This window comes from Rutilus rutilus (genome assembly GCF_951802725.1).
Source record: "Rutilus rutilus genome assembly, chromosome: 23".
Lineage (NCBI taxonomy): Eukaryota > Metazoa > Chordata > Actinopteri > Cypriniformes > Leuciscidae > Rutilus > Rutilus rutilus.
The window spans coordinates 15010041-15035082 of record NC_140233.1 but is presented as its reverse complement, the minus strand read 5'-3'; the positions used below and the strand labels follow the sequence as shown (position 1 = coordinate 15035082).

Sequence of the window (25042 nt, the reverse complement as noted above, 5' to 3'; positions counted from 1 at the left end):
TGAATATTAATTAGGTCATGCTGACGGCGCTTGGTAACCTTCCTGCAGCGTCCAGTTATGCAACCTCATTAATATTAACGAATATCATAGTACCGTTCGTTAATTCGCCAGCGGGCTACTAACGTCTGCCTTTCAGCCAATCACGTCTCGTCACGTGATTAATATTCATGAGCCAAGCCTTCACCGTAGCAGAATTCGCGTAGCGTTGCGGCGCATGCGCACTATTCGCGGGGCTGTCTGAAGAAGTGCGTTTCCTTTTCTAGGGCCTGTGTGTTAAAGACAGCTGTAGCCCTTGGGTGTGCTGCGCTTCCGTAACGCTTACAAACTGCTCGCTTCAGGCGGCTTTCCGTTTATCAACGTTACTCTGGTTAGTAATACGCCGCAACATTTGTGCTTTTTAGGCTAAACCGTTTGTTTTCTTACACGCCTGTTTGAAGCGCATACAACCGCCGCTGTCTTAACGGTTTTTGGGGGTGTATTTGTATGCACGGACGAGCCGAGCCGATCATCTTTTGTCTGCTCTGCATTGATGTTAGAGGAAAGCTCTCTGGAAGATCTGTTTTGCTGAATGTGTGAATGACCACATCTGTATCTTCTGTTGATCAGAAGTTGACCCACACATGGACTAAGTGGACAAGCCTAAAACATCTCTAACTTTAAGGCGTTTGGACACCAAGGGCTGATCATCTAGGGAACACATAGGTACATTTATGTATTTTTTTATTACGCCAGTGTAATAGCTTGATCTTGCCACCTTTCTGCTTTTCGTTTTTCTTGCAACCCTCTGCATGTCTAAGAATGGGCGCATTGTGTTTTTGAATCTGAATGCGATGGGTCTGTTTCACAGCTGTCTAAATAAGAGCCACTTGAGGCTGCTGCATGAGACAACGTGTCTTTGATGGTACGTCGCGTTTATTTAATCATCTTAAATGAATCATGTGTGTAAGAGGCATTATTTAGCCTAGTTTGGTCGCCAGAATGCATTGGGTGCAGGATGGCATAATGGACTAATCCCAGTTTGAGATGCATTGTCTCCTTTCCAGTCCTGATTGGACCAGCAGTGCTGTTCCCCATCAGCATCATTCTGGGATTGTGATGTTGTCATGGTTCTTTGAATGTTTAATAACAACATCTGAATGTGGGTCTGGTCTGTAAATAATTGAACTGGGGTTTTGGTTGCCGACACTGATCATTTTCGAGCTGTTAAGCGACGCCGTTTGTAACCAAAACCTAGAGTATTTACATGATATTTAAACGAGAAAAAAAAAATTCCCATGCTAAAAGGGCAGTTATTCAAATCATAGCAGAAAGGCTTCAGTGTATTTTTGCCTGCATTAATATTAATGAGTTGGATTTAGAAAGGTTGAAATCCAAAGGTCACTTCCTCCCTCTAAAGTGCAGATTTTAAAGGAACAGTTCCCCAAATAATGAAAATGACCACTGTCGTGTTTTTTTTTTTTTAACTTTAATTTCTTCAATAATATATTTTTTTATTTTTAATTATTATTATTTTTAATTTTAAAATTCTCCCATAGTGAATGTGAATGGGGACTGGCTATGTCAAAGTTATGACAGAAAGTAGGAGTGTCAGATAAACAGTTCCTATGCAGTGCACAATATCCCAGTGGTCACTGGTGGAGAAAAATGATTTATACTTCAAAAAATGTTGTGTCGATATTGGTAGTTGTGTGCTGTTTTTACCAGGGTTATTATAGTTAACTGTCTAAAACTAAAACTACACTCTTAAGAAATTCTGGGTTGTTTCAACCCATGTTTTTGCCAAATATGGACAAACCTAACCGTTGGTTTAATTTTTTAAATAACATTTTTAAACCCAACAGTTTGGTTTGTCCATATTTGACTCAAACATGGGTTGAACAAAACCTAGCAAAAACATTTTCATTACTTGGGGGAAAAGAAAAAATGAAATTGAAATTTTAATTTTATTTGATTTCAACTAGTTGCCAAGGCAAAATTTCTCATTTTTATTTAGATTAACTTGGATGTACTAAAATAACTTAAACTTGACAAGAACACACAAAAAGAATTACTAAAACCTTTAACTAAAATGAAAATGGAAAACATAAAAATAAAAACTAATACAAAATATTTTAAAAACTAATACAAAATATTAATAAAAACTTGTAGAATCTCCATTTTTATACTAAAATAACACCGCCTTTTTTTTTTTACTAACAGTAGTGTCTAATAGTTTTTTGTTTTGTTTTTCTGAAAGCTGCAGGAGGTGGGAAAATTTTCAGTAAATGATGATTCAGATCTCAGTGTGATCCTCCCACAAAAAGACAAGACTTCGAATATACTGTCGAAGTCTTATGGACTATTTTTATGGTGCTTTTGTATCCTTTTTAGGTCTTTTTAGCCCCAGTTCCCATTATATTCTTCTTCAAAACCACAGAAGAATGTCATACAGGTTTTAATAAATCACATACAAATTTTTTTTTTTTTTGATGGAACTATTTTTTTAACTGGGCAGTCGTTCTAGAATGTCGCTCTTACCATCATCATATGTCTGTCTGTCTGTGTGTATTTTACACGGTTTCTGCCCTCATTGGTTCATTCTTTAGTGCTTAAAATCTTAAAAAGGATGTTGTCGCACAGATGGCCGTTAAATGCAGAGCCCCTTCTTTGAAGAGCATCAAAACTGCATTTCCTGTTTAGTTCCTTTAATTCACACCTGCAAGAGCTCCTCAGTCGGGCTTCACTGCATCTTGTCGTCGTCAGTCTTAATGACTTTTCTGTATTTCTGAACAACTCGGCTCATTTACAAAGGGGTTTTCCCTGCTGCTAAACTGCTGTGCTTTTCACTTGCCCAGAAAGGCATTTTGCTGTGTACGGCTCGACTTATGTGCGAGAACATTGCTTTTCTGCACGTTTTGCCAGCAGCATTCGTTTTTACAGACATATGCTATTTCATTATTCTAATATACATCTCAGCACTTCCTTGCAGAGTCGGACACGTGATACTGATATCGCTCGTTACTGTCCTGATCTGTTAAATTTCTTTGCAGGGGACGAACGCTGTCCAGCTGCAAAACGGACTGTAAATGTAGTCCATATAACTTCTAAGTCTTCTGTTTGAGGATCCAACCTAAATTGAAGTCATTATAGTTGTGTGTTTGGTTGTAGAGCTCATACCGTCACATTGGCTTGTCGGTAGATGTAATTAAGCATCAAAGGGAGCTGTAGGAGCAGCTCTGCCCAGAGGGGAGATAGTTTGCAGGGTCAAGCTGGTGTGAGACGCTCCCTGCCATGACGCTGGCTGGTGTGGAACTTAAAAGGCCTTGTGGTAACAAAACAGAAGGAAATAACTGAAGGCTAATGATATACGCCCAATGTGACCCTCATTTACTGGGGTTGTTTTTGACCTGGCTGTATTTGCATTTGTGATGGATCTCCAAACGTAACTATTTTACGAGGTGAAGTTTTTTTTTTTTAAGTAAGCATGAAGGTCCACCTCTAAACCGAACTGTCAATGAGGCGTAAGCAGAGCAGATCATACGAAAACATACAAATAAGATCGTACAAATGCATATAAATTAGCCACCAATTCACCAAAACTTCAACTAGTTATGACCTTTTCCAAGTTCATATCATTTTAAGGTTTGTTTAAGGAATAAAAAATAATTGAAATAATTTGAAGGTTTTTTTAACCGAAAGCAAAATTATTTTTAATATTTCAGAAGGAAAAGGATTATTCTCTCAGTATCAGCCCCTACACTGATGTGTTTCCCCGAGGCCTTCATAGGAACGCTTTGTCTTCCATTGCGGAGGAATTTTGCGCATGAATATTAATGACATGCGTTTCTTGGTGATGAAGTATGAAGACCCTCCCATAACATCTCAGTGTTGTTGTTGTTACTACTGTGTAATCGGATGTGGAAGTGGTGATTATTACTAAAATAACATGTACTTGAATATGCAATTATGAGGGCATAAAACTAAAGTGCAATCTTTTTTAAATTTAGAAGATGAGATGAGAGTGTGTGTGCGTGTGTGCGCGTATGTGAGTGCTCTTATCTGCCTCTTAAAAAATAAAGCACAACATTTGTATGGTTAGGTAATGTGCTGAATATATTCGGTGTGTTGACCAGAATACCTGAGTTCAGAATCTCTCAACCTGTTGAATCTTGCCCCAGTGCGCTGATAGTAAAAGTTAAGAAATTCACATTCCATAATGCTGCTTTTCTTCATCTTCCCACATACATTTAGCAGTACAATAACAATAATTGCCTTTACAAAAAAGTACCAAGGTGGTGTAACCTTGGATCAGTAACCTTGGTGGTGTAACATCAGCAGCAGCTAATGTTTATTGGCCGTTTATTTTTGATCAATTTAAAACCATATGCATATTGGTTACAGTCTGAAAAATTTAGATATAACAAAACTATGGTTTATTAATTAACTGCGTGAAGGAAATTGTAAGACTGTTGTGGCGATGCACCGATATGACAATTTTGGCCGAGAACCGATAATTCTTTATATTTGGAAGCCGATAACCGATAGATTAGCTGATAAATCTACTTTTTTATATATATATATATATATATATATATATATATATATAATTTGAGAGCCTGGTTACAAAAACAAAAGTCTCACCATTAAAAGCCATGTCCCAAGCACACAATTATAATGTTCTCATTATAGTTTTATGTAGCCTATATGACAGACGTGCACTGCACATGCTGCACTTAAGTTCTTCCATTAATATTTCAAGCAATTCAAAACCATCATGGCGAACAGTGCGTATCTGATGTGTCTCAGCTGAAGGAAATAATCCATTATTTATCGGCTTTAATAAATCGGCCAGATTTTCTCATTGGGCCAATAACGATAACATTAAAAAGAATCGTATATCGGCCGATACCGATATGGTGGCCGATATATCGTGCATTCCGAGTCTGTTGCATTTTCTCTGGGTAAACCTGTATGAATTTCTTTCTTCTGCTGAACACAAAGGAAGATGTTTTGAAGAATCTCAGTAACCGAACAGTTGATGATTGTCATCCATTGTTTTTTTTCCCATACTATGAAAGTCAATGGGGTCCATCAACTGTTGAACCAAACCGACATTCTTCAAAATATCTTCCTTTGTGTTCAACAGAAGAAAGAAACTCATACAGTTTGGGAACAACTTGAGAGTGTGAAGATGACAGAATTTTGTTTTTGGGGGGAAATAGCCGATCCCTTTAATGTAGATTTAATTTATACAATAAAGGATGGCATACCTAAAAACTAAACCTATAGCCTACCTGAAAAGTGTTTTTCATATGCATCTTTGTTCTGTTGTATTTATGTCGGCCTGTTGAATGTTATATGGATCCAATCAAATTGCCAATGTAGCAATAAACTAGCTAGTTGGCCTGTGCATGCTCCGAATGCGTTTTTGAACTTTGCTCATTTAAAACATCATAAAAACACTAACCTATTTTAATGACAAAAGTTCAAATAAGAGAGCAAGTGACACATTTCGGAATCGGCCAATAGTTTTTTTAAATCGGTATCAGCCAAAAAAAAAAAAACGGTGCATCCCTAATATACACTATGATAATCATATTCATATTGAATTATTTTCATGTCATTGAAAGAATACAGCATTACCATTATTTTTGGTGATCTCAGAACGATTGGAGGTTGAATATCACACAGATTCATACTGCACTTTTTTTTTTTGTGCTAGCACTCTAATGTAACTGTTCTTTATTCATACTATAACTACAGATACGCAAATGAATGCGTGATATTGAGCATTTCCCTCTGAAATTTTCGTTTTTAACACACACACTGACACATTAGCACTTCATAACGGATCTAAAAATAGAGCGCGTATCTCAGCGGCCCTCCTGAAACACACTGACTGTACTCATTAAATTAACATGTTGAAAGATGCCCTATTTGTGGTGGAAAGGGAGAATCGAAGAGCATCCGAACGTTCGATTAAGGTCATTCGCTGACCCGTGGTGGTATTTGTGCACGGTTGTAAGTGATCAGATGTTTTGTTGGAGGATGTGAAGTAGATGGATTTAAGGGATGAAAGGCTGCGAGGCTGGAATCCGCTCTATCTCCGGGCACATCATGTCTCTGTTCTCTCTCATTGAAGCTGGTTTCCTGGTTCCTCTTGTGGCCTGGAGGCAACTGTCATCCCTCCCCTACTGAGTCTCACTACTAGTCTCACACGTGCTTTACTTTGAACATGACAGCATAAATCACATTCAAAGGAGTTTGGCTTTAATATTCTGCAGGGCTTATTTTCAGAGCTGAACCATTAAGATGAACAGAACGATCATTAAAAAAAAACGAGGGAAAAAGTGGGTTTGGAAAACCAGAAAAGCAATGGAAATTTACTTGTAGAATTTTTTGACTTGTTCAAGTCACTCAACACCTTCATCAAATGCTTATGTAAGATTCTTAAGGATACTTGTGTTGCCCTTAAAAAGTCGATGTCCATTAGACCAAGTCCGGATAGAACTGGGTTGAAGTATCCACTTCTGGCATACAAAGATGCTTTTGTTGAAGTCTGTGAATAAAAGGAAAGGCTTTGGTTGTCCATCATGCCCTCTGGAAACTTCTGCAGTCCCTGTCATATTTGAGCCACCAGAGTTGACTGGACTCAGTGGCAGTGAGCTGCCTGCCGGCCTCCAAATGTCTGCTGCAAGTTTTGAGATACTCGAGGAATGAAAAGTTCTCTTGTGCAAGGCGTAGCCCTGCTGATGCAATCCCTAAACAATGATATCATTTGTAACACGGGATTTGCCAAAGCACACCCCGAAATTGTTGCTGATCACAGAAAAGCCTCATTGATTTTGATTGGTGACTGCAATTGCATTCCTCTTTGAATGTCAGCTTCTTGTTTTCTAGATGAGCCATCTTTGTGGTTGGATATCTTTTTAGAATTGGCAGTATCCTGCTCTCTGATCTGTCTTTAGGTGCTTTCACATGACTGCATTTCTTTTGTTCCTGCCGTTAAGCTTGTTTAGGGTGAATGTGAACTTGGTGTCAGTGCAGTAGTCAAATTATTAATTGCAAGTCGGAGATATACATCACTTCACATTCTTTCTCAGAGCCTGTTCACAGGGTTAGCATATCATTTATATTTCTATAGGGTTGCTGCTACTGCTAGTGTGTTTTGGGATCATCCATCAGGCAAAAGTATGATTTAAGGTTGAGTTATGCACCAGTTGCTTGAGGTTAAGTGGGTTGTTCAAATGTCTAACACAAGTACATCTGATAGTAGTAGTGATGCATGCCTTAGCGAACCACACTAATAAAATGTCTTAAGTACAGGTTGCTTGAAGTGCCAAACAAACAACTGGCATTGTGAGAGTGTGATATTAATAGCTTTTTGCTTCACTTGACAAGTGTGGTAAAGAGCGGCGGTTATAGTAAAATTGAAACAAAATGTCTTCCTGCTATTTATCGCAGACCACTTGTGGCTTTTTTTTTTTTTTATTGCACAGTTCAATGCAATAATGCCTTTTAAAAAATAACCATGAAGACAAAATTGGACACATTCGAAATGGTGAGCCACTACAATGTCAATCAGTTTCCTGTCTTTACATAATTCGTGTTATTCCTGTTAGCAGTGAGTATAAAATTAGGTAGTCAGAGCAGCAGGGGAAGACAGTGTTTTTAGAGGGAAGTGTGTTATATCCTCACTGTAAGGGCTTCTGTGGATTGCGCTGCTGTTGGCGCCCCTTTTGCCGTCTGCTGCTCTAGCCAGGCACTCTTCAACCCATAGTGCTCATCACCCACCAATGCCTGTGTGCCAATACAGGAAGACCGTTCCAGTCTCTGCAGCTCAGACAGGAAGTGACTTCATGTTGTGCATGGGGCTTGCTGTAGCTTTCATGCCAGAGCTGCTTTGCATTGAACAGAGTGGCAGTCGGTGTTGGTTGATATATTAATGAGGTCAGGGTGCTCAGTGTCATAATCATATCTGGTTCACAAATGTGCCGCATGCTCTGCACCTCTTGTGAAAATAAGGTGGGAGGATTGTGAATTTACTGATACACTCAAAGAAGTATAGGAAACTGTCATGGGTAACTACCAACAAACATGCACTAGATTAAATGTATTTAAAGCAACTGGTTTGGCCATGGGACCCACATTTTCCCATTTTAAAAAAAAGAAATTATAAAGCAAATTTATTTCTCAAAAATGGTCAACACACACTTTACGTAACACACACATGCATTGTAAGAATATCACTAACACTGATGAGTAAAGAATATAAGGAAAGGCTATTTTTTTTAATACATTAAAGTTAGTAAGTTGGTATGAGCCACTGTCATCAAAAATAGCACAAAGTGGAAATCAAGTGGTATTTTGGGTTAAGATTGCGGAAACTACAGTAACCATGGTAAATACAATCATTTATTGGTACTTTTTGGTGACTTAATTGACAATGTAACTGACGTTACATGCTCATAATTTCATTGATATACAGCGCATGCCTCATTTACGAACGGCACGCTACGAACACAGTAGCCTATTACATCTGACCGTACTGTAAAGTTTATTTTTCTGAGGTGAGAGACTTTTTATTTAGTAACAAGTTATGAAAATAATGTTAGAAAAATTACACCACAGGGATTTATGCTTAAAGGTGCATTGCAGAACTATGCCCCCTTCTGACGACACGCGAAACTGCAACCATTGTTGTGCACGCGGTTACGTGGAGTTTGCGTTGGGGTTTGGGATGAACTAGAAGCCGGTCTCTTTGAATCCATCTTCTACTTTTGCAAAAGTCGCTTGAGTTGTCTTCGCTGATGCGGATAATGGCGGCGAATACACAAACCTGCCAGACATAGCCAGGTGAGCGTGAACGCGCATGACGTCACGCCCAGTCGATTCCGTCCCGAATCCCTCTTATTTATTTTACTGTACAGGATAGAGGCAATCGCAGTGATCATAGAAGGGCTCATTCAGCCCATCAGGCAATTGTTTAAGCATGTATGGGTTAGAAAAACGGGTATTTTTAACATGAAATGTTGCGCAATGCACCTTTAAGGTCCGGGTACTCTTTATTTTCCACGTTTCGCTCCATCTCGCGAACAAGTTGAGTGCGCAAAACTTTCAAAGTATAGCCTACTCCTTTGGCCGTGAGCGTGGAAAGACGCGCTCGGCGCTTGCGCACTGTTTAGTGGACTTTGTTTTCAAGCGTTCAAGTCACTCTCACTCGCATTAGAAATGTTTTTTGTTATGGTTGTTGTCGTTTCTTTGACTACACACTGCGCGACCCACTCATAACGATCTTGTGACCCGCTTATGGGGTATATTACTTTCTTATTTGACTTTCTTAGTCGTTCCAATGGACCAATGAATAAAATGAAGGCCCTCTTTTTTTTCTTCTTCTAGTTGAATATGCTGTTTCGCTCTGAAATACATTACATTACTGAAGTAAAACGTGTTGCGACGTCTCGACTTTTAAAGCTCTGTCTGCTTTTCTGTTTTAGAGTAGACAACTGGTTAGATTTCCGCCTCCAACCAACTGTTCAGTTGTTCACTTTTAATGCAGAGCAGAAATACTTCAGGTACATTTGGTTTCTGATTCCAGATGCAGTTTATTTCCCTAACTGCCTGCTAATTTGTTCCCATGAGAGTTTTAAATGAGTTTTCGATGACACATGCTGACTCGCATGTGTCATCGAATTCAGTTCAGAAGTTTCTTCTCCCTACAACACTTGTTTTAGTGGAAAAAACGCAATAACTTTGAGATACATGTTGCTCATCATCACGAAAGTGAAAAGTTTTTTTTTTTTTTTTTTTTTACTTCTCATTTCTGTTTTCTGGTGTTCTCAATTCTCAAGCTGTGGTGTGAGTTATTTTTTTTTTTTAAATGTGTAACAGCACTGCTTTATTTAACCTGAAGGTAACGTGACGATACCTAGGTCTCACAGATCTTTGAATGTGGATTAGAAGAATCTGACTGACATGTAAATCGACCAACCATTGTTTGATTTATTTTTGGGAGCAGCTTTATTTGAAATAGGCTATACCACAATAATAATAATGTAATTTAGTTTTAAATTTTAATTTCACATTTTATAAATGCAACGGTTTCCAAAAGTGTGTGTACTGAATAAATAAATGAATAACCCAGGAAAATAGCAGAAAACGTAAAAGTAACGCTTGGACAGGCTTTTTGCAAGCCTGCTTGCTGCTCAGATCTTCTTCCTGTCTGATGCATCGGAAAATCTACAGCCGCCACTTCCCCTTTGAAAGTGTGTGTGCTTGAACTGCATTTGCTGCTAAACTGTGTTTGCTGAAATGCTCAGTAGGTCTAATTTTGAGGCACTGTTTAAATTTGAGTTAATTTTCTCTATGAGTATCTTACTAAAAACAGCTTTTTAGGATTTAGCATTGAAGTGTTCTGTATGTTCAGTGTTTATTTCATTGTTTGGAAATAGCTATGTGTTTTTCTTTAATTCCAATAGTGAATCAATGTGCTTTCTCACCAGGTTTTTGGCCAGTTCTGGCTACAGCTGTACGCCTCAGGCTCAGCTCTGATGTTACCGGCTGAAACGGGTTGACTGTGAGCGGACGATTTCCCTCGGATATGTCTACCTTTGAGGTAACACAAACCTCAAAGTGTTGCCGTCAGGATATAATGTGATTTAGGGCTGGGGTTTATTTCGTTGTAGTTTGGACATCAAGGGCTTTTCCCGATATTTTTCATTTACTTGTACTTTTTTTTTTTTTTTACTAGACAATCTGGCCTCCGGGCACCGAGTGTGTGGCCAGGTACAACTTCCCTGGAACGGCAGACCAGGACTTGCCTATGAGCAAAGGAGATGTCCTGACTATAATTGGAGTAACTAAGGTAAAGTTTTGAAAAGGAATGTTAGAGTGTATTTAAAGAGTTCATCATTTACTCACCGTCATGTTGTTCCAAAACTGTATGACTTTATTTCTTCTTTTAAAAGATAGATGTTTTGAAAAAAATGTCTCAGTTGGGATGCACGATATTTCGGCCACCATATCGGTATCGGCCGATATATGTTTATTTTCCTTGTTATATTTTAAATGTTTCCTTTTCTATAAAAGTCTACTGCTTATATAGGCCTAAGTTCAGAAGGTCTTTCAGGTTTGTGGAATTGTACACGCAGACCAGCCACTAGTCATGAGCCTGTCACTAAAAACTGAGACCCACAGCATTTGATCACTGGATTTACAGAAATCATTTCACTTTTAAGTGTTTTCTCAACATTGCATATCTAATCAGCTCCTCATGAACACATTCATTATTATTTGAATTATCACTCAGTGAGTCATTTAACCATGTATTGCTGTCTTTGGAAGGCTTTTGTATTTAAAATGTTTTTAAAAAAAATCATATTTGAATGCAAGGCAGGGTTCCCCAACTTTTTTTTGGTCTGCTGAACCTCTTTGACCTAACATATTTACTTGAAGTAACCTCTTAGATTTAAAGTTAGTAATTAGGTCAATAATAAAACGAAGTCAATAATAATAATAGAATGAAGTTCACGGTTCTCTGATGTTGCTGGTAAAAGTTTTTTTAATTTTTTTAAATTCGCTTTTCCTTAAACTAACGAACCCCTGCAGTTCCATCAGGAACCCCATGGGGAACGTGCTGGATGTAATGTAATGATGTAATATAATATTTAATGCACTTAATGTTGTTGATAACAAAGAACAGAATATATTTTTTCCTTCTCTTTGTATCTTTATACCAATATTGTACAAGATTATCCTATTCAAATCAATGTGATAAACGAGTATATGTGAAAAGTAGTCAGAATACAGTACCTAAAATTAGTAATCTAGATTACATTACTAACTTAAATTTTTGCCATGTAATTTGGAATCAGTAACAGACTACAGTTTGTAAGTAATCTACCCAGTGTTGGTTGTAATATTATTATTGTAATATTTAATCTCACATAGGTGAGTTTATTAACCCGCTAGCATAGCGCTCCAGTTTACCAGTGATCATCTTTAGCTCCAGCGCATGCAGCTCAAACAGCGATGCACTACATTAATAACTATGATTTTGACAGTTTCCCGATGTTCGTCATTTTTGTAATTTTTATTATATTATTTGTCCATCAGAGTGTAAAAGTCATTTTAAAAGTTATGGAATCTTACACTGGTTCACTATAGGCTACTGTATTGTGTTTGATTCATGTTGAAGTGTTTGAGACATGGCTTTTAATGGTGAGCATTTTGTGGTTGTAATCAGGCTCCTAAAAAAATATATCAAAATATGGATTTAGATTTATTGGCCAATCTATAGTTTATCGGCTTTCAAATATAAAGCGTTATCGGCATCGGCCAAAATTGTCAAGTCAGTAAGGTCCTGTGTCTTTTTTCATTTTTTTTTGTAGCTTTTGTCCCCATTAACTTTTGAAAGTTGAAAAATTCTTCAAAATATCTTTTCATGTTCTACTTAAAGAAATTATACAGTTTTGAATGACATGAGTGTGAGTAAATGACAGAATTTTCATTTTAACTGTTGATGGCGGCTTACAAAAATATATGATTTGCTGTTCAAGAAACATTTATTATTATTATTATTATATTATTGTCAAAAAGAGTTAGTACAATTTTTGCCAACTATGTGTGTTTTAAAAGAATTCTCAACATAAAATACTCAACACAAAAGAAGTTCAGCAGAATATTCATGCTATTTTTGCCGTACCGGTACATTGACCAGTGGCTTCCAAGGTCTCAAAATGACATACAAATATCATAAATGTGCCATATGATAGCTGTGTGTGAGGAACAAACTGAAATTTAAGTCAGTGTTTGCCTAAATTAATTTTCCCTGGATTGAAAAGTCCAGCACGAACATTCTGCTAAATATCTCTTTTTGTGTTCCACGTAAGAAGTGACGCTATACGAGTATGGAACGGCATCAAGGCGAAATATAAATGATTTAATTAATACATTTAAAATGTTTGTTGTTGCTTCATTCCAGGATCCAAACTGGTACAAAGCAAAAAACTCGGCAGGACGAGAGGGTACCATACCAGCAAACTATGTTCAGAAGAGAGAAGGAGTGAAGTCTGGCGGTAAACTGAGCCTTATGCCGTAAGTACATAGTTCATTCTCGTGTTTTTTTTTTTTATTTCATGAGATTGTTTTGTCAGCATTGATTCTCATTGATATACAATAAGAAAGAGTGTTTGTGTGAGTTTCGTGCATACACACACTAGCACACTATATTTAGCATGTATCTCTGATATCATCACAGATCACCTATTATATCTGTAATTATACACAAATGTCTTCCTGCTTTCCGGTCCACCACAATAATCCAAAGACTCATTTGAATCGGCCTGCTGTTTAATATGGAAGGAGAAATCAGAAAGTTATATAAATGGCACCACTCAGGCCATTGGAAAAAGTCCATCTCTTGGCATCTGATATGCAAAAGCCAGAGACATGCATCATGATAAGAGTTCGGTTGTAAGAGAGCATGTGATATTCTTCAATTACTGACTGCTTTGAGAGAGAACAATGGATATAATGACGTAGATGTCTCAATTTTATTTAGCATAGCAAGACAAACTAGCCTGCAGCATCAATTGAATCTTAACCTGATGTATGGGATCTGGATGTCTGCTTTTAACCATGTGTAATGGAAGGTTTAGATTTGGATGAGTTCGGCTTTAGCAGATTGTGATGGTAGCATTTTTTTTTTTTTTTTTGGTTGTCTAGTCTTTGGTAAGTGCACAGCTTTGGTTTATTTTCGATGGTGTGTATGTATATGTGTGGGTAATTAGGAGATACAGATTGGATGTTTGTCATGCCAGGGAAGCCACAGAAGGGCCAGGCAAGGCCAGCGCTGCTTTTGGAAGCCTGTAATTTAGCTTTCGTTTCTCAGTCCTCTGCACAATATTATGTATCTGAATCAGTGTTTCTTACTGAATTCTCTCCATAGTTGGTCCTTAGTACATGCAAAACAATACTATTTTTTGTGACACACTTTAGTGTTTTTAAAGTAAAATACCATTATATCAACACGATTTTGGTTAAGTGTTAACTCGCATGTTTATGAGTTATTCTTGACCAATTCATTAAAAGAACCAACTCTTACGAGTAATTATTTTGTGAATTGGACTTCATTCATTCATTTAGCAAATGCTTTTATTTAAAGCGACTTTCAAATCAGGAAGATCACAACCAATTGGTCATAATTTCAAATTTCAAATATAATTTGTATTATTTCTCATATTATTCAATTCGTACTGTTTATACTAAACAAAACAGTGCTATTTTTGTAAAGGTGTGTGTTTTTTTTTTTTTTTTCTTCAATTGTTCAATTCAGTTGACATCACTAACCCTAAAATTTATATAAACCCCGCCCCCGGGAACATGCAGTCCATGTTGAGAAAAGGGAGTCTCCTCAAGCTGTCGCATCCAATACAGTACAATACATCCATCTGTTCGCATGCAATACAGTACGTAACACAAATGCAATAGCATGTCACTGTAGGCGTCTTACAACAGTTTCCACACGAGCGATTTTATAGATTATCATGACAGAATGTGCTAATTGAAGATAGTTAACTCCACATCAGCAACATAAATTCATCAACTAACCATTCAGAAATGTCCTGTTGCATTCTACATGTTGCCACTTCTTCTTGAGTCTTGATCGGAGCTGCTAACACATCCCCCCACGCGTGAGCTGTTGAAGTTTTGCCCTCTGTGGTGGGAGCAGCAGTTAATCTGCATTTAAAGTGACACACACGAAACAACGTGTTTTTACTGACCCTCAAAAAGGGACAATTTTAACATGTTTTGCAAAATTATCTGTGGGGTATTTGAAATATACTTTAAAATACTCATTCTGGGGACAACAGAGACTTATTTGACATTGTAAAAAGGGGCATTATACCATCCCTTTAAAAAATACTTCTTTTTTTTTTACAGTAAAATATTATTTATTACAACAAAGCTCTTTTTTAACAGATTATCTGTTCCAAATTCAAAGTGCAAGACTGATTCAAAACAATAACTTGTGGGCTCATGGACCTTTTTGAATGATCCATTAATAGATCAGACTAAAAAGTCAAATATGCAATTGTGTATACTTTTAGTGCTTAGAGGTTTCATTTCTGCACTTTAGACTTTATAAACTTTTTATAAACTAACTAAAAAGAAAAACAATTCTTCTTCGTCAGACAACACAAAATATACATTGATATCACTTCTCAATGATACACATAACAAACACATGTCCTTTATCTTTGGTCACTCAGATGGTTCCATGGAAAGATCACACGCGAGCAGGCCGAGGGGCTTCTCTACCCCCCAGAGACAGGCCTCTTCCTGGTGCGCGAGAGCACCAACTACCCCGGCGACTACACCCTGTGTGTAAGCTGCGACGGCAAGGTGGAGCATTACCGCATCATCTACCACAACGGCAAACTGTCCATCGATGAGGAGGAGTACTTTGAAAACCTCATGCAGCTCATGGAGGTGAGGGTTGCTGGCTTGGTTTAAGCTTCAGATTAGCCTAAAAAGAGTTGTATCAAAAACTTAAGATATACTGTACAAACCTAGTGCACTCATAATACTTTGGACAGGAGAAAGTGCAATGGGAATATGGCGGAATAAGTCATGCCTTCTAAATAAAATAATCAATGGCTAATTGGCATTGTGTCACTGCAGCTCCGGTTGCAATAAAAACACACTCTGTTCTGAGACTTAAGCTTAGGACCGCACATGCCCACTGGCTGATCCTGCCTGAAAAATGCTGAGGGGGGGGGGTTTGTCATGATTTGAGCGTTTAGAAACACAATTTATGAGACAGTTGTTGTCAGATTTCATTAGTGATTTCAAATGTGAAATGTAATCGTAAGGTTGGTGAACAGCTTTGGAGAATTTGATGTTTCCCCATTCAGAGAGATAGGAGTTGTACTTGCATGACTGAAACAGCTGCCAGAGAGGCATTTTAAAGATGGCCACCGAGTGAAATGACTTGCCTTAAAGAGACTCTGGTTGTATATTCATAGATAACTGGCATAACTAATTTAGGGTCTTATGGAAAAAAGTGTGTGTGTGTATATATATATATATATATATATATATATATATATATAAATAAAAGTGCAAAACGCATTCCATTGTCAGCCCAGCGGGTTGTGAAACTATCAAGCTTCTTCCTGTGAGTCCTTTTACCGCCTCTGTCAACATTTTCAAATTGATCGCCACACACACACACACAAAGCCAAAAATAGCCCTAACAGGAAGTCAGTCCACATCAGACGCACTGGGCACAGAGATGAAGCAAGCATTTACGATAGACTCCAGGAAACAATTTTTTTACACGCACACCTTGTGCTTTGAGGTCAAAGGTTCAGTCCAGGCTGTGTTGAAGGAAGAGCTGTGAAATGGGTGTTTTAATGAAAGAGGTTTATTCTAGTTGTATGTCTAAGTTTAACAAAGCAGTGTTATAGTTCAGTGATGGTATCATCAGATGTAACACAATGTTACTTTGATATATTAATCATACCATAGTCATTTCTTGATCTACTAGGGATCATCATCTTCGGATGCCAGCTTGTTACAAATGCAAGCTTGTTATTGGAGGTTGCCGGAGTGTTGCTAAGATGTTCTGAGTGGTTTTTAGTGTTTATTTGCATATCATAGGTTGTTTGAGGTGGTTGCTTAATGGCACTAGTCAAAAGAAAAAAGTTGTAGGAATTTTGTGGCCATTATCTGTTTGCTTTAAAAAGCAATTGCACACGTCTTCTCAAACAAGCTTCATCATTTGAGGTAACATTCAAATCTGTAGTACAAAGCCTTAGTTAGCAAGCACCACTAATGAAAAGAAAGCCTTAAAAAGGGCTGATTTACATGTCATTTGTATAATTTTACATATCTTTTTTTATTCCACCGGTCATTGGCTTTATTAGGGTCGGTCTGTGTGATTAACCAGTCATCCGTTCTCAGTTAAGTGTTGATAATGGTTCTGCTCTGGTTATTCTAGATTGGGGTCTAAGTGGCTTTAGTGGTCAGAGCAGAGGCTCTATGGGTTCCTCAAGTCTTTCCTCACCCTTTCTATTACAGAATTCCACGCATTCTTTAGAGTAATTTTGGCTACAGTCACTCTCTCTTTCTCCCACCCTTATAGCCTCAGCTGAACAGTTGTGCTTAAACCGTCTACAATAAGGCTTTATGTCCATAGTGATTAGACTACCAGAGAAGATATTCCTCCCACAATCCACTCGATAACATTCCTCAGAAAACCAGTGGAGATATATGCAATAAAAGCCTCAAACTAATACTGCGTCCTCTGTTGTGTATCCATTAGTGTTTGTTGTCGCTCATTTGGGTTCATCACATTACAGCTCTGTGTCTGACCAGTTAACTTTATTAAATTGATACTTCTATTCAGAAAGGATACATTAAATTGATCAAAAGTGACAGTAAAGAGATGTATAATGTTGCAAAAGATATCCATTTCACACAAATACTGTTCTTTTGAACTTTCTATTCATCTAAAAGTATCCTGAAAAAAGATATCTTTCATGGTTTCCATATATATTAAGTAGCACAACTGTTTTCAACATTGATAATGATAGGAAATGTTTCTTGAGCAGTAAATCAGCCTATTATAATGATTTCGTAAGGATTTACTAAAAATAGTATTTTTGTATCATAGAATCACTGAAGTGTTTGTTACAGTCTAGTCATGCAAATGTGTTGTTATTTTGAGCGCGTGCGTGTATAAGACCGGCGCGCGCACGCTCGCTCGCTGCAGTTCCTGGAACAGTTGATAACGAGGAAGTGACAAAGAGGAAACGAGCGCAGGTTCCAGATCATTTCAACCGCTCAATCGATGCCGTTTCAGTCATGTAACAATATTATCTCGTCGTCTGGCCACACGATTATAGCGTCCAGACATATGGAATCACAAACACGCATTTCAGCACTGAAATGATAAGAATGTTCTCGCCTGTGTCGACTTGTTTCTCTGAGGAGAGGAAAGGGAAACGCATGAGTCCAGCTCAATAGCGCATACATGTACACCAGCGCCCTCTGCTGGCCAGCAACATTTACTGCGTTGCATGTGCTTATTTATTGGACGAAAGAATATATTTGTAAAACGTTACGTATTTTATGAGTCATTGTCTATTTAAACAGCACATTCGAGGCTCATTTAACTTTTTCAGTTGTATTTAATGTGCATTTATTTGCATATTGTTTTGCATAATTCAGTAAAGTGTTCATTTGTTTAAAAGTAATGTAGTATTATCAGCTGATATGCATATTTTATCATTATACTGCATGTTAATTTTTTTGTAAATGAGCATAATGTGTGTGTGTGTGTGTGTGTGTGTGTGTAACAGCACTACACTAAAGATGCAGATGGACTCTGTACCAGACTTATCAAACCTAAACTCATGGAGGGGACTGTGGCGGCCCAGGATGAGTTCTCTAGGAGTAAGAGACTTCTCGACTGTATTCATATTTACACCTGCATTTGCTTCATTTATACAGGTTTAAATTGCTGCATGGCTTCAAAGTTAGTTTTATGAAAGGTGTTTTTAAGTTCATGAATCTTCCTTCCTCACAGGTGGCTGGGCTCTGAATAGAAAAGAACTGAAGCTTAATCAGACTATTGGAAAGGGAGAGTTTGGAGGTACGAACGTGCTAATAGCATGCTTTTTTGCGATTAGAAACCACATCTAGTTCATTTGGTTAATAAAGTGAGATTAAATGCATAAAGTATATTTGCATTATTTAACACATTTATTGCAGGTTTGCGTAATATTCTGAGTTTACATTTCACTACTGTTGTTTTTATTTTTATTTTATTTTGAGGAATACTAAAATCTGCTTTTGTTCAAGTGTGATGAGTAAATGCCTGCTCACGATTAGTCTAGAACCACAATAACCATCATGTTCACACAGCGCACACAACGCATCTGCACCTTCAGATTTCTCTGACATGGGGACAGGAGAGCTGTCAGTCCATAAATGGGAAAACAAAGTAATCCGCGTTACTTGTAAAAGTAACTCAGATATTTTGTTGTAAATTTAAAAAGTAATGAGTTACTTTACTAGTTACCTGAAAAAAGTAATCTGATTACGTAAGTCGCGTTACTTGTAATGCGTTACCCACAACACTGCTTATAAAAATAAACACATATATATTAACAGTACCATGAACTGTACAGGCGGTCAATAATTCATCCAGCCTTACAAAAAAATGCTCTTTGATTTTTAGATGTGATGGTTGGAGACTACAGAGGCAAGAAGGTAGCGGTGAAATGTATCAAAAATGACGCAACAGCGCAGGCCTTTGTTGCAGAGGCTTCAGTCATGACGTATGTCCCCCCGATTGACCAATCAGAATCAAATATTCCAGAGAATAAAAATAATAAGGAATAAAAAATAAATATCAATATTGATGTTGACTGTTACAGGCAGTTACGGCATAATAACTTGGTACAGCTGCTGGGAGTGATTGTGGAAGAGAAGGGCAGCCTCTTCATTGTCACTGAGTATATGGCCAAGGTCAGTGTCTCCAACCTGTCATCACTGAGAACAACTGGACTTGTACAGTTAATCTTGTCGTTTAGGCATATCAAAGAGTACTTTAATAATTTTTGATGTCTTCATCTCTTTCTTCAGGGTAGTCTAGTGGACTATCTGCGCTCCAGAGGACGTACTGTTATTGGTGGAGATCGTTTGATCAATTTCTCAATGTAAGTTTCTTTTTATCACTTCTGTACTCATCCAACTTTGCCTCATAATTAATTAAAAAAGAAAGTATATCTTCAGTTTTTACATTTTCAGAATGTTTTCTTGTTGATTAATATTTTAGGGACGTCTGCAAGGCGATGGAATATCTCGAGGCCAATAACTTCGTGCACAGGGATCTGGCGGCTCGTAATGTTCTAGTGTCGGAAGACAACATAGCAAAAGTCAGCGACTTCGGCCTCACCAAGGAAGCGTCCTCTACTCAAGATACAGCCAAACTCCCGGTTAAGTGGACTTCACCTGAGGCCTTACGAGAGAAGGTGTGTTGTCTGCTTTTGGTTTAATATGTTTAAATGGAGACATGCAGTAGGTCACGTCCTCTAATCTTTTTATTTTCTACCTTTCTGTCTGAAACAGAAGTTTTCCACTAAGTCAGATGTATGGAGCTATGGCATCTTACTGTGGGAGATCTATTCCTTTGGCCGGGTACCATATCCAAGAATTGTAAGTCACTTCAAACCAGAAACACGACAAAAAAAAAAAAATAATAATAATAATATATAATAATATATATATATATATATATATATATAATATAAATAATAAAATTTATAAATAAAATAAAATGTATAATTTTTTATATATATTTTTTATTGATAAATCAATGTATTATTATTATTATTATTATTATTAATAATCTAATTTACATTAAAACTATTAAAATAAATAGGATATTATCAGTACATTTTTTTCTTAATTATGTCACCTCAAAGTAGAAATATGACCAGTACTTTTTATATATTATTGTATTATTTTTTTATTATTACTATAGTTTTAATTATCTAATTAAATAGGGTTTATAATTAATATATAAGTCACTTCATAGCAGAAACATGACCAATGAATATACAATGTAGTGTAGTTTTTATAAATAGTATTATTATACTATAATTAGAATACTATTAGTATTAAATCTAGAGATGCACCGATTACAATTTTCTAGGCCGATTCCGATTTCCGATTTTTCACTGAGTTTGACCTGCCGATACCGATTTTAGCCGATTCCGATTTAATTTTTTTTAACCACTTTACAGCACACACAAATATTTATTTTCCATCTTTTCTTTAACCCTTTCACGCGTAAGTTTAAAATATTCTAACTGACACCCCAACCCCCCGAGTGAGTTTTTTCGCGAACGTTCCCTTTAATGTTTCCATGGCGACTCGTCACGCGATACACCGCAGCCACAATAAAACTGTATGACAGATGTGTCGCTTTTATTTCGCTTTTCCTTTTTTATTCAAAATATTCACAAACATCAACAACCTATCTGATATTCCGATTCTCAAATACGTGTAAGTGAGTGGTCGTTTAAAAACCTTTAATCTTGATCTATAATGAGATGGGCGCCGCAAAGTTGTCCTGTCAGTCGGATTTACAGCACGTGAATTCATCAGTTTCTCCGAAATAAATGCAAGAAAGTGGCCGGTGAACTGAGAAGAATAGAGTAAACTTTATAGTTACTTCCACTATGTTTGTCTGAAATGAATAACACACATGTCGGCAAATTATATTTGAATAGATTGTTATTGCTGCTTCCACAGACATCAGTGTGTGTTTTACAAACTCCAAATGTATTGTTTTAATCGTGCTTATGTGTATTTAAATATCTGAAACCTAAAATAAACATTATGAGGTTGAAAACACTGCTTAGTTGTGCCATAACAGCGCTGAACGCGTCCGACTCTGGCTCAGGGCCAGCCAACGCGCGAAAGCACAGTTTGAATCTGGCAGTTATGCGACGTCACTGAACATCTAAATGTGGCACCGCACCGTACTCTCATGGGCACAGACATACACATCTCATATGAGACCGTACCGCTCAAAAGGTTAATCATGCGGCGCGCCCCGAGTGCATTTGACCGGCATAAAATCGGCATATGTCAGACTGACCGGCCGGTCGCCGGTCGCCGGTCATGGCCGATCACGTGAAAATCGGCCAATTCCGGTCACCAGCCGATCAATCGGTGCATCTCTAATTAAATCAATATATAATAATAATATCATTTAATAAAATAAAATAACTTGGGATGTAAAAATCAATGCTTGTTTAATTTAAAGCAGAAACATGACCAATTAAAAAAAAATTGTAGGTTTTTTAAATACTATTAATATAATAAGAATACTATTAGTATTATATCAATATAAACTGTAATGAACGGAAACATGACCAATAAAAATACAATTGTCATAATATTATCACAATATTATTTAATTATATAATATATTTAATTTATATGATATGTATTATTAGTACTATTATTAATTAAATTACATTAACATAATCTAAAAAATGTGGTTTTAATAAAAAAATGTATCTAAATGTACATATTTTTTAGATGATATAATGCCATCATAATTTAGTCATGCTATTTTGCTATATTTTATATATTTATTTCCGATTCTTAGTATTTTAGTGTCCAGGTAAATTCCACCAGTAGAGGACACTGTAGTCTACTTAAGCACAATCTAAGTCACATGGTGTCCTTCGTCCTGTCTTCTCACAGCCTCTGAAGGAAGTTGTCCCGCGTGTGGAGAAGGGCTATAAGATGGACGCCCCCGACGTCTGCCCGGTAGTGGTGTATGACATCATGAAGCAGTGCTGGACTCTGGACCCCGTGGTGCGGCCCAGCTTCAGAGAACTGAGAGAGAAACTTCAAGATATCATAACCAATGAGCTGTACCGATAAAAGACAAAAACTAAAGGAAAAAACACAGGAGGGAAGACCTCCATGGGACCATTCTCATACAATCTGACCAAAATCTACTCTTAAAGCAGTGGACTTGAAAAACTTCAGCAGAAATTTCTTTTGCAAGCGCATACTTGTTTTTTCTTTGCATTGTTTTCATGGCTTGATTTTTCTTAATTTTGGGGAGGCTGGCCTTCTCTACACCAACTCACCTCTTTTTGAATCATAAGATCTTCAGCCTCCTCTGATTCATCCTCATACACTCCCCCATTACGGACTTTTGATTAGCATGTAGTACTTTCTGCCAAAAAAGGAGAAAAATCAGTTTTATTACTAAATCTGTCCATAAAACAAAATAAAATTAGCATGAGAAATGACATTCGGCACCCATACGGCAGATTTTTTTGTTAAATCTTGTACCCAAGAACAATAATTGGCACTTAGGGAAACCGTATGTTCATCCCAAACTGTTTTCAGTTCCAGTAGCCAATGAAATACACGAGAGAATCCTTCTTCCATTTCACAGTGCCTTTACGGCAGAAGTCTGTCTCGCCACAGAGCTTGTTTTTTATTTTATTTTATTTTAAATATGGTGTGTAAAAGCGCTTTGATTTCCTGTTGTCTTTCTCATCTTTCCAAACATGTCAGTCTGAGCCTCTTAACCAGAAAGGATGAATATAAACATTGTAGGCCTTTCAAAAGAGATGTGGCTTGGGTGGAAGCTGAAATGCTTTAAAGGGATAGTTCACCCAAAAATGAACATTTCTGTCAACTCGCCCTCAAGTTGTTGCAAACCTGTATTGAGTTTTTTTTTTTTTGTTCTGTTGAACACAAAAGAAGATATTTTGAAGAATGTTTCTGGTCCCCATTGACTTGCATAGTGTCTTGCATGGGAATCAGAAACTCATACAGGTTTGGAACAACTTGAGGGCGAGTAAATGACAGAATTTTCATTTTTGGGTGAACTATCCCTTTAGTTCAAACTAAAAAAAAGATATATATCAAAAAATATAAGAGAGAAATTATACAAAAAAAGCCGCAAATACAGATTTGTGAAATATTTGTTATATATTATATGCTGATTATTGCAAAGGACTTGATTTTGCAGTGCTTTTCTCTTCTTTTTTTGCTGCCATATTTCAGATAAAATCATTCCACCTGAACAGTTTGATAAAAACAAAAGATAAATGACAAAAAAATAAAAAGGCTGCCAAAAAGCTTTGAATGTGTGTTTATGTGCCCTTAAATGTGACCAAACATTTTAAAGGTCAGTCAAATAAACTCATGTCATTTATACAAACTTCTGCGCGTTTAGCAGCGACCCATACAGACTCGTCGTGACGCATGACAGATTTTCACCAGAAGGTTTTGACAGACGTATGTGAAACAGTACATCACAATACCGATGTCACGTCTTTAAAATCACACCAGAATGTGAAAGGATTGTTCTCTGGTCTATCTATAGGACGCTGTATTTCTGCTCAGTGCATGTTTCTCATCAGCAACATGATATCAAGAAGAGGAAGATTCATGAGCTCGCAGCTAGAATGAAACCTAAACCACTGAAATGCTGTGTTTGTGGTTTTCAGTGAAGGTGAACCCACCTCTGGTGTACAACAAAATCATTTGAATGAAAACATAACACAGGGAAATGTTTGCATTTCTCTCTTTTATAGATACATATTTGAATACGTTTTTTTAGGGGCTGCGTAAATTATGATTTTGGAAGAAATTCTATTTTGAAACCTCTATTCACGAGTTCACACGTATAATCAGATTTTTTGGGGGGGGGGCCTGCTCCGAGCTTGGAATTTGCCCCAAATCCAGAGTACCTTCCCCCGATATATCCCTGGCTGGGATAGGAACCCGTCGAGAGCGAGGAGTTGGGGTGGTGGTGGGATGCTGTCGTGGGACGGAGGTGAGAGAGAATACATACAGGCCTCGTCTCGTGCTGATTGGTTCGATTTTTCTGAATGTGTAATGCTCAATTGTTCAATTCTCTTCATTTAGGAAAAGGAAGGGAAAAAAATCATCCAAAATGATAGCCAAAAGAATTTTTTAATGATAGTTACATCACCTCTGAAAAAATCTTAAGCGATGGTAATGCAATAGGCAAAGTAATTTCCTAAATATGACATTTTATTCATGCATTAAATGCTGTTTGTAATTTATTTATAATCAGTAGTAAAAAAAAAAAGAAGTATTTTTGCATTTACGAATGCATATTAAAAGTGTTTTCTTAAATATTTTAAGTTGTCTTTTGTTAAAATATATAGATGTGAAATTTATGTGTGCATTTAGTATAAATGCAATATTTGAAATATATATACGTATATGTTGATTTTATATATATATATATTGTTTTTATTCATTTCATTTTACTTTTTAGTGGCATGCAAATGTGTGTGTGTGTACATATGTATATGTAAATAACAATCAAAACAACATAAACAATCTTTGATAGACGGTGCACAACTCATTGCATATAAGATGATGCATAATTGAATATTATGCTAATTTATATTGATTTAATTATTTCATTTTCATTTAAAAAGAAAGGGGAATGAAACCACTTGTAGTACTTCCC

At 36.9% G+C, this 25042-nt stretch overlaps 1 protein-coding gene across 3 annotated transcripts; it reads left to right on the top strand.

The window, feature by feature from the left end:
* The first annotated feature begins 209 nt into the window (after positions 1-209).
* On the top strand, positions 210-23680 carry csk (C-terminal Src kinase). Of its 3 annotated transcripts, XM_084397265.1 has the most exons (14): positions 210-367; positions 607-702; positions 10482-10594; positions 10730-10843; positions 12962-13074; positions 15252-15471; positions 18348-18441; positions 18575-18640; positions 19229-19328; positions 19428-19518; positions 19636-19709; positions 19829-20024; positions 20122-20208; positions 22273-23680. In XM_084397265.1, the coding sequence occupies exons 3-14, from the start codon at positions 10580-10582 to the stop codon at positions 22453-22455; spliced, it is 1353 nt and encodes a 450-aa protein (XP_084253391.1). In that variant the 5' UTR covers positions 210-367; positions 607-702; positions 10482-10579; the 3' UTR covers positions 22456-23680. The 3 variants fall into 3 exon arrangements, with proteins under 3 accessions (XP_084253391.1, XP_084253390.1, XP_084253392.1); XM_084397264.1 differs by having other exon boundaries at positions 219-702; XM_084397266.1 differs by lacking the exons at positions 210-367; positions 607-702 and adding an exon at positions 10234-10297.
* The last annotated feature ends 1362 nt before the right edge of the window (positions 23681-25042 follow it).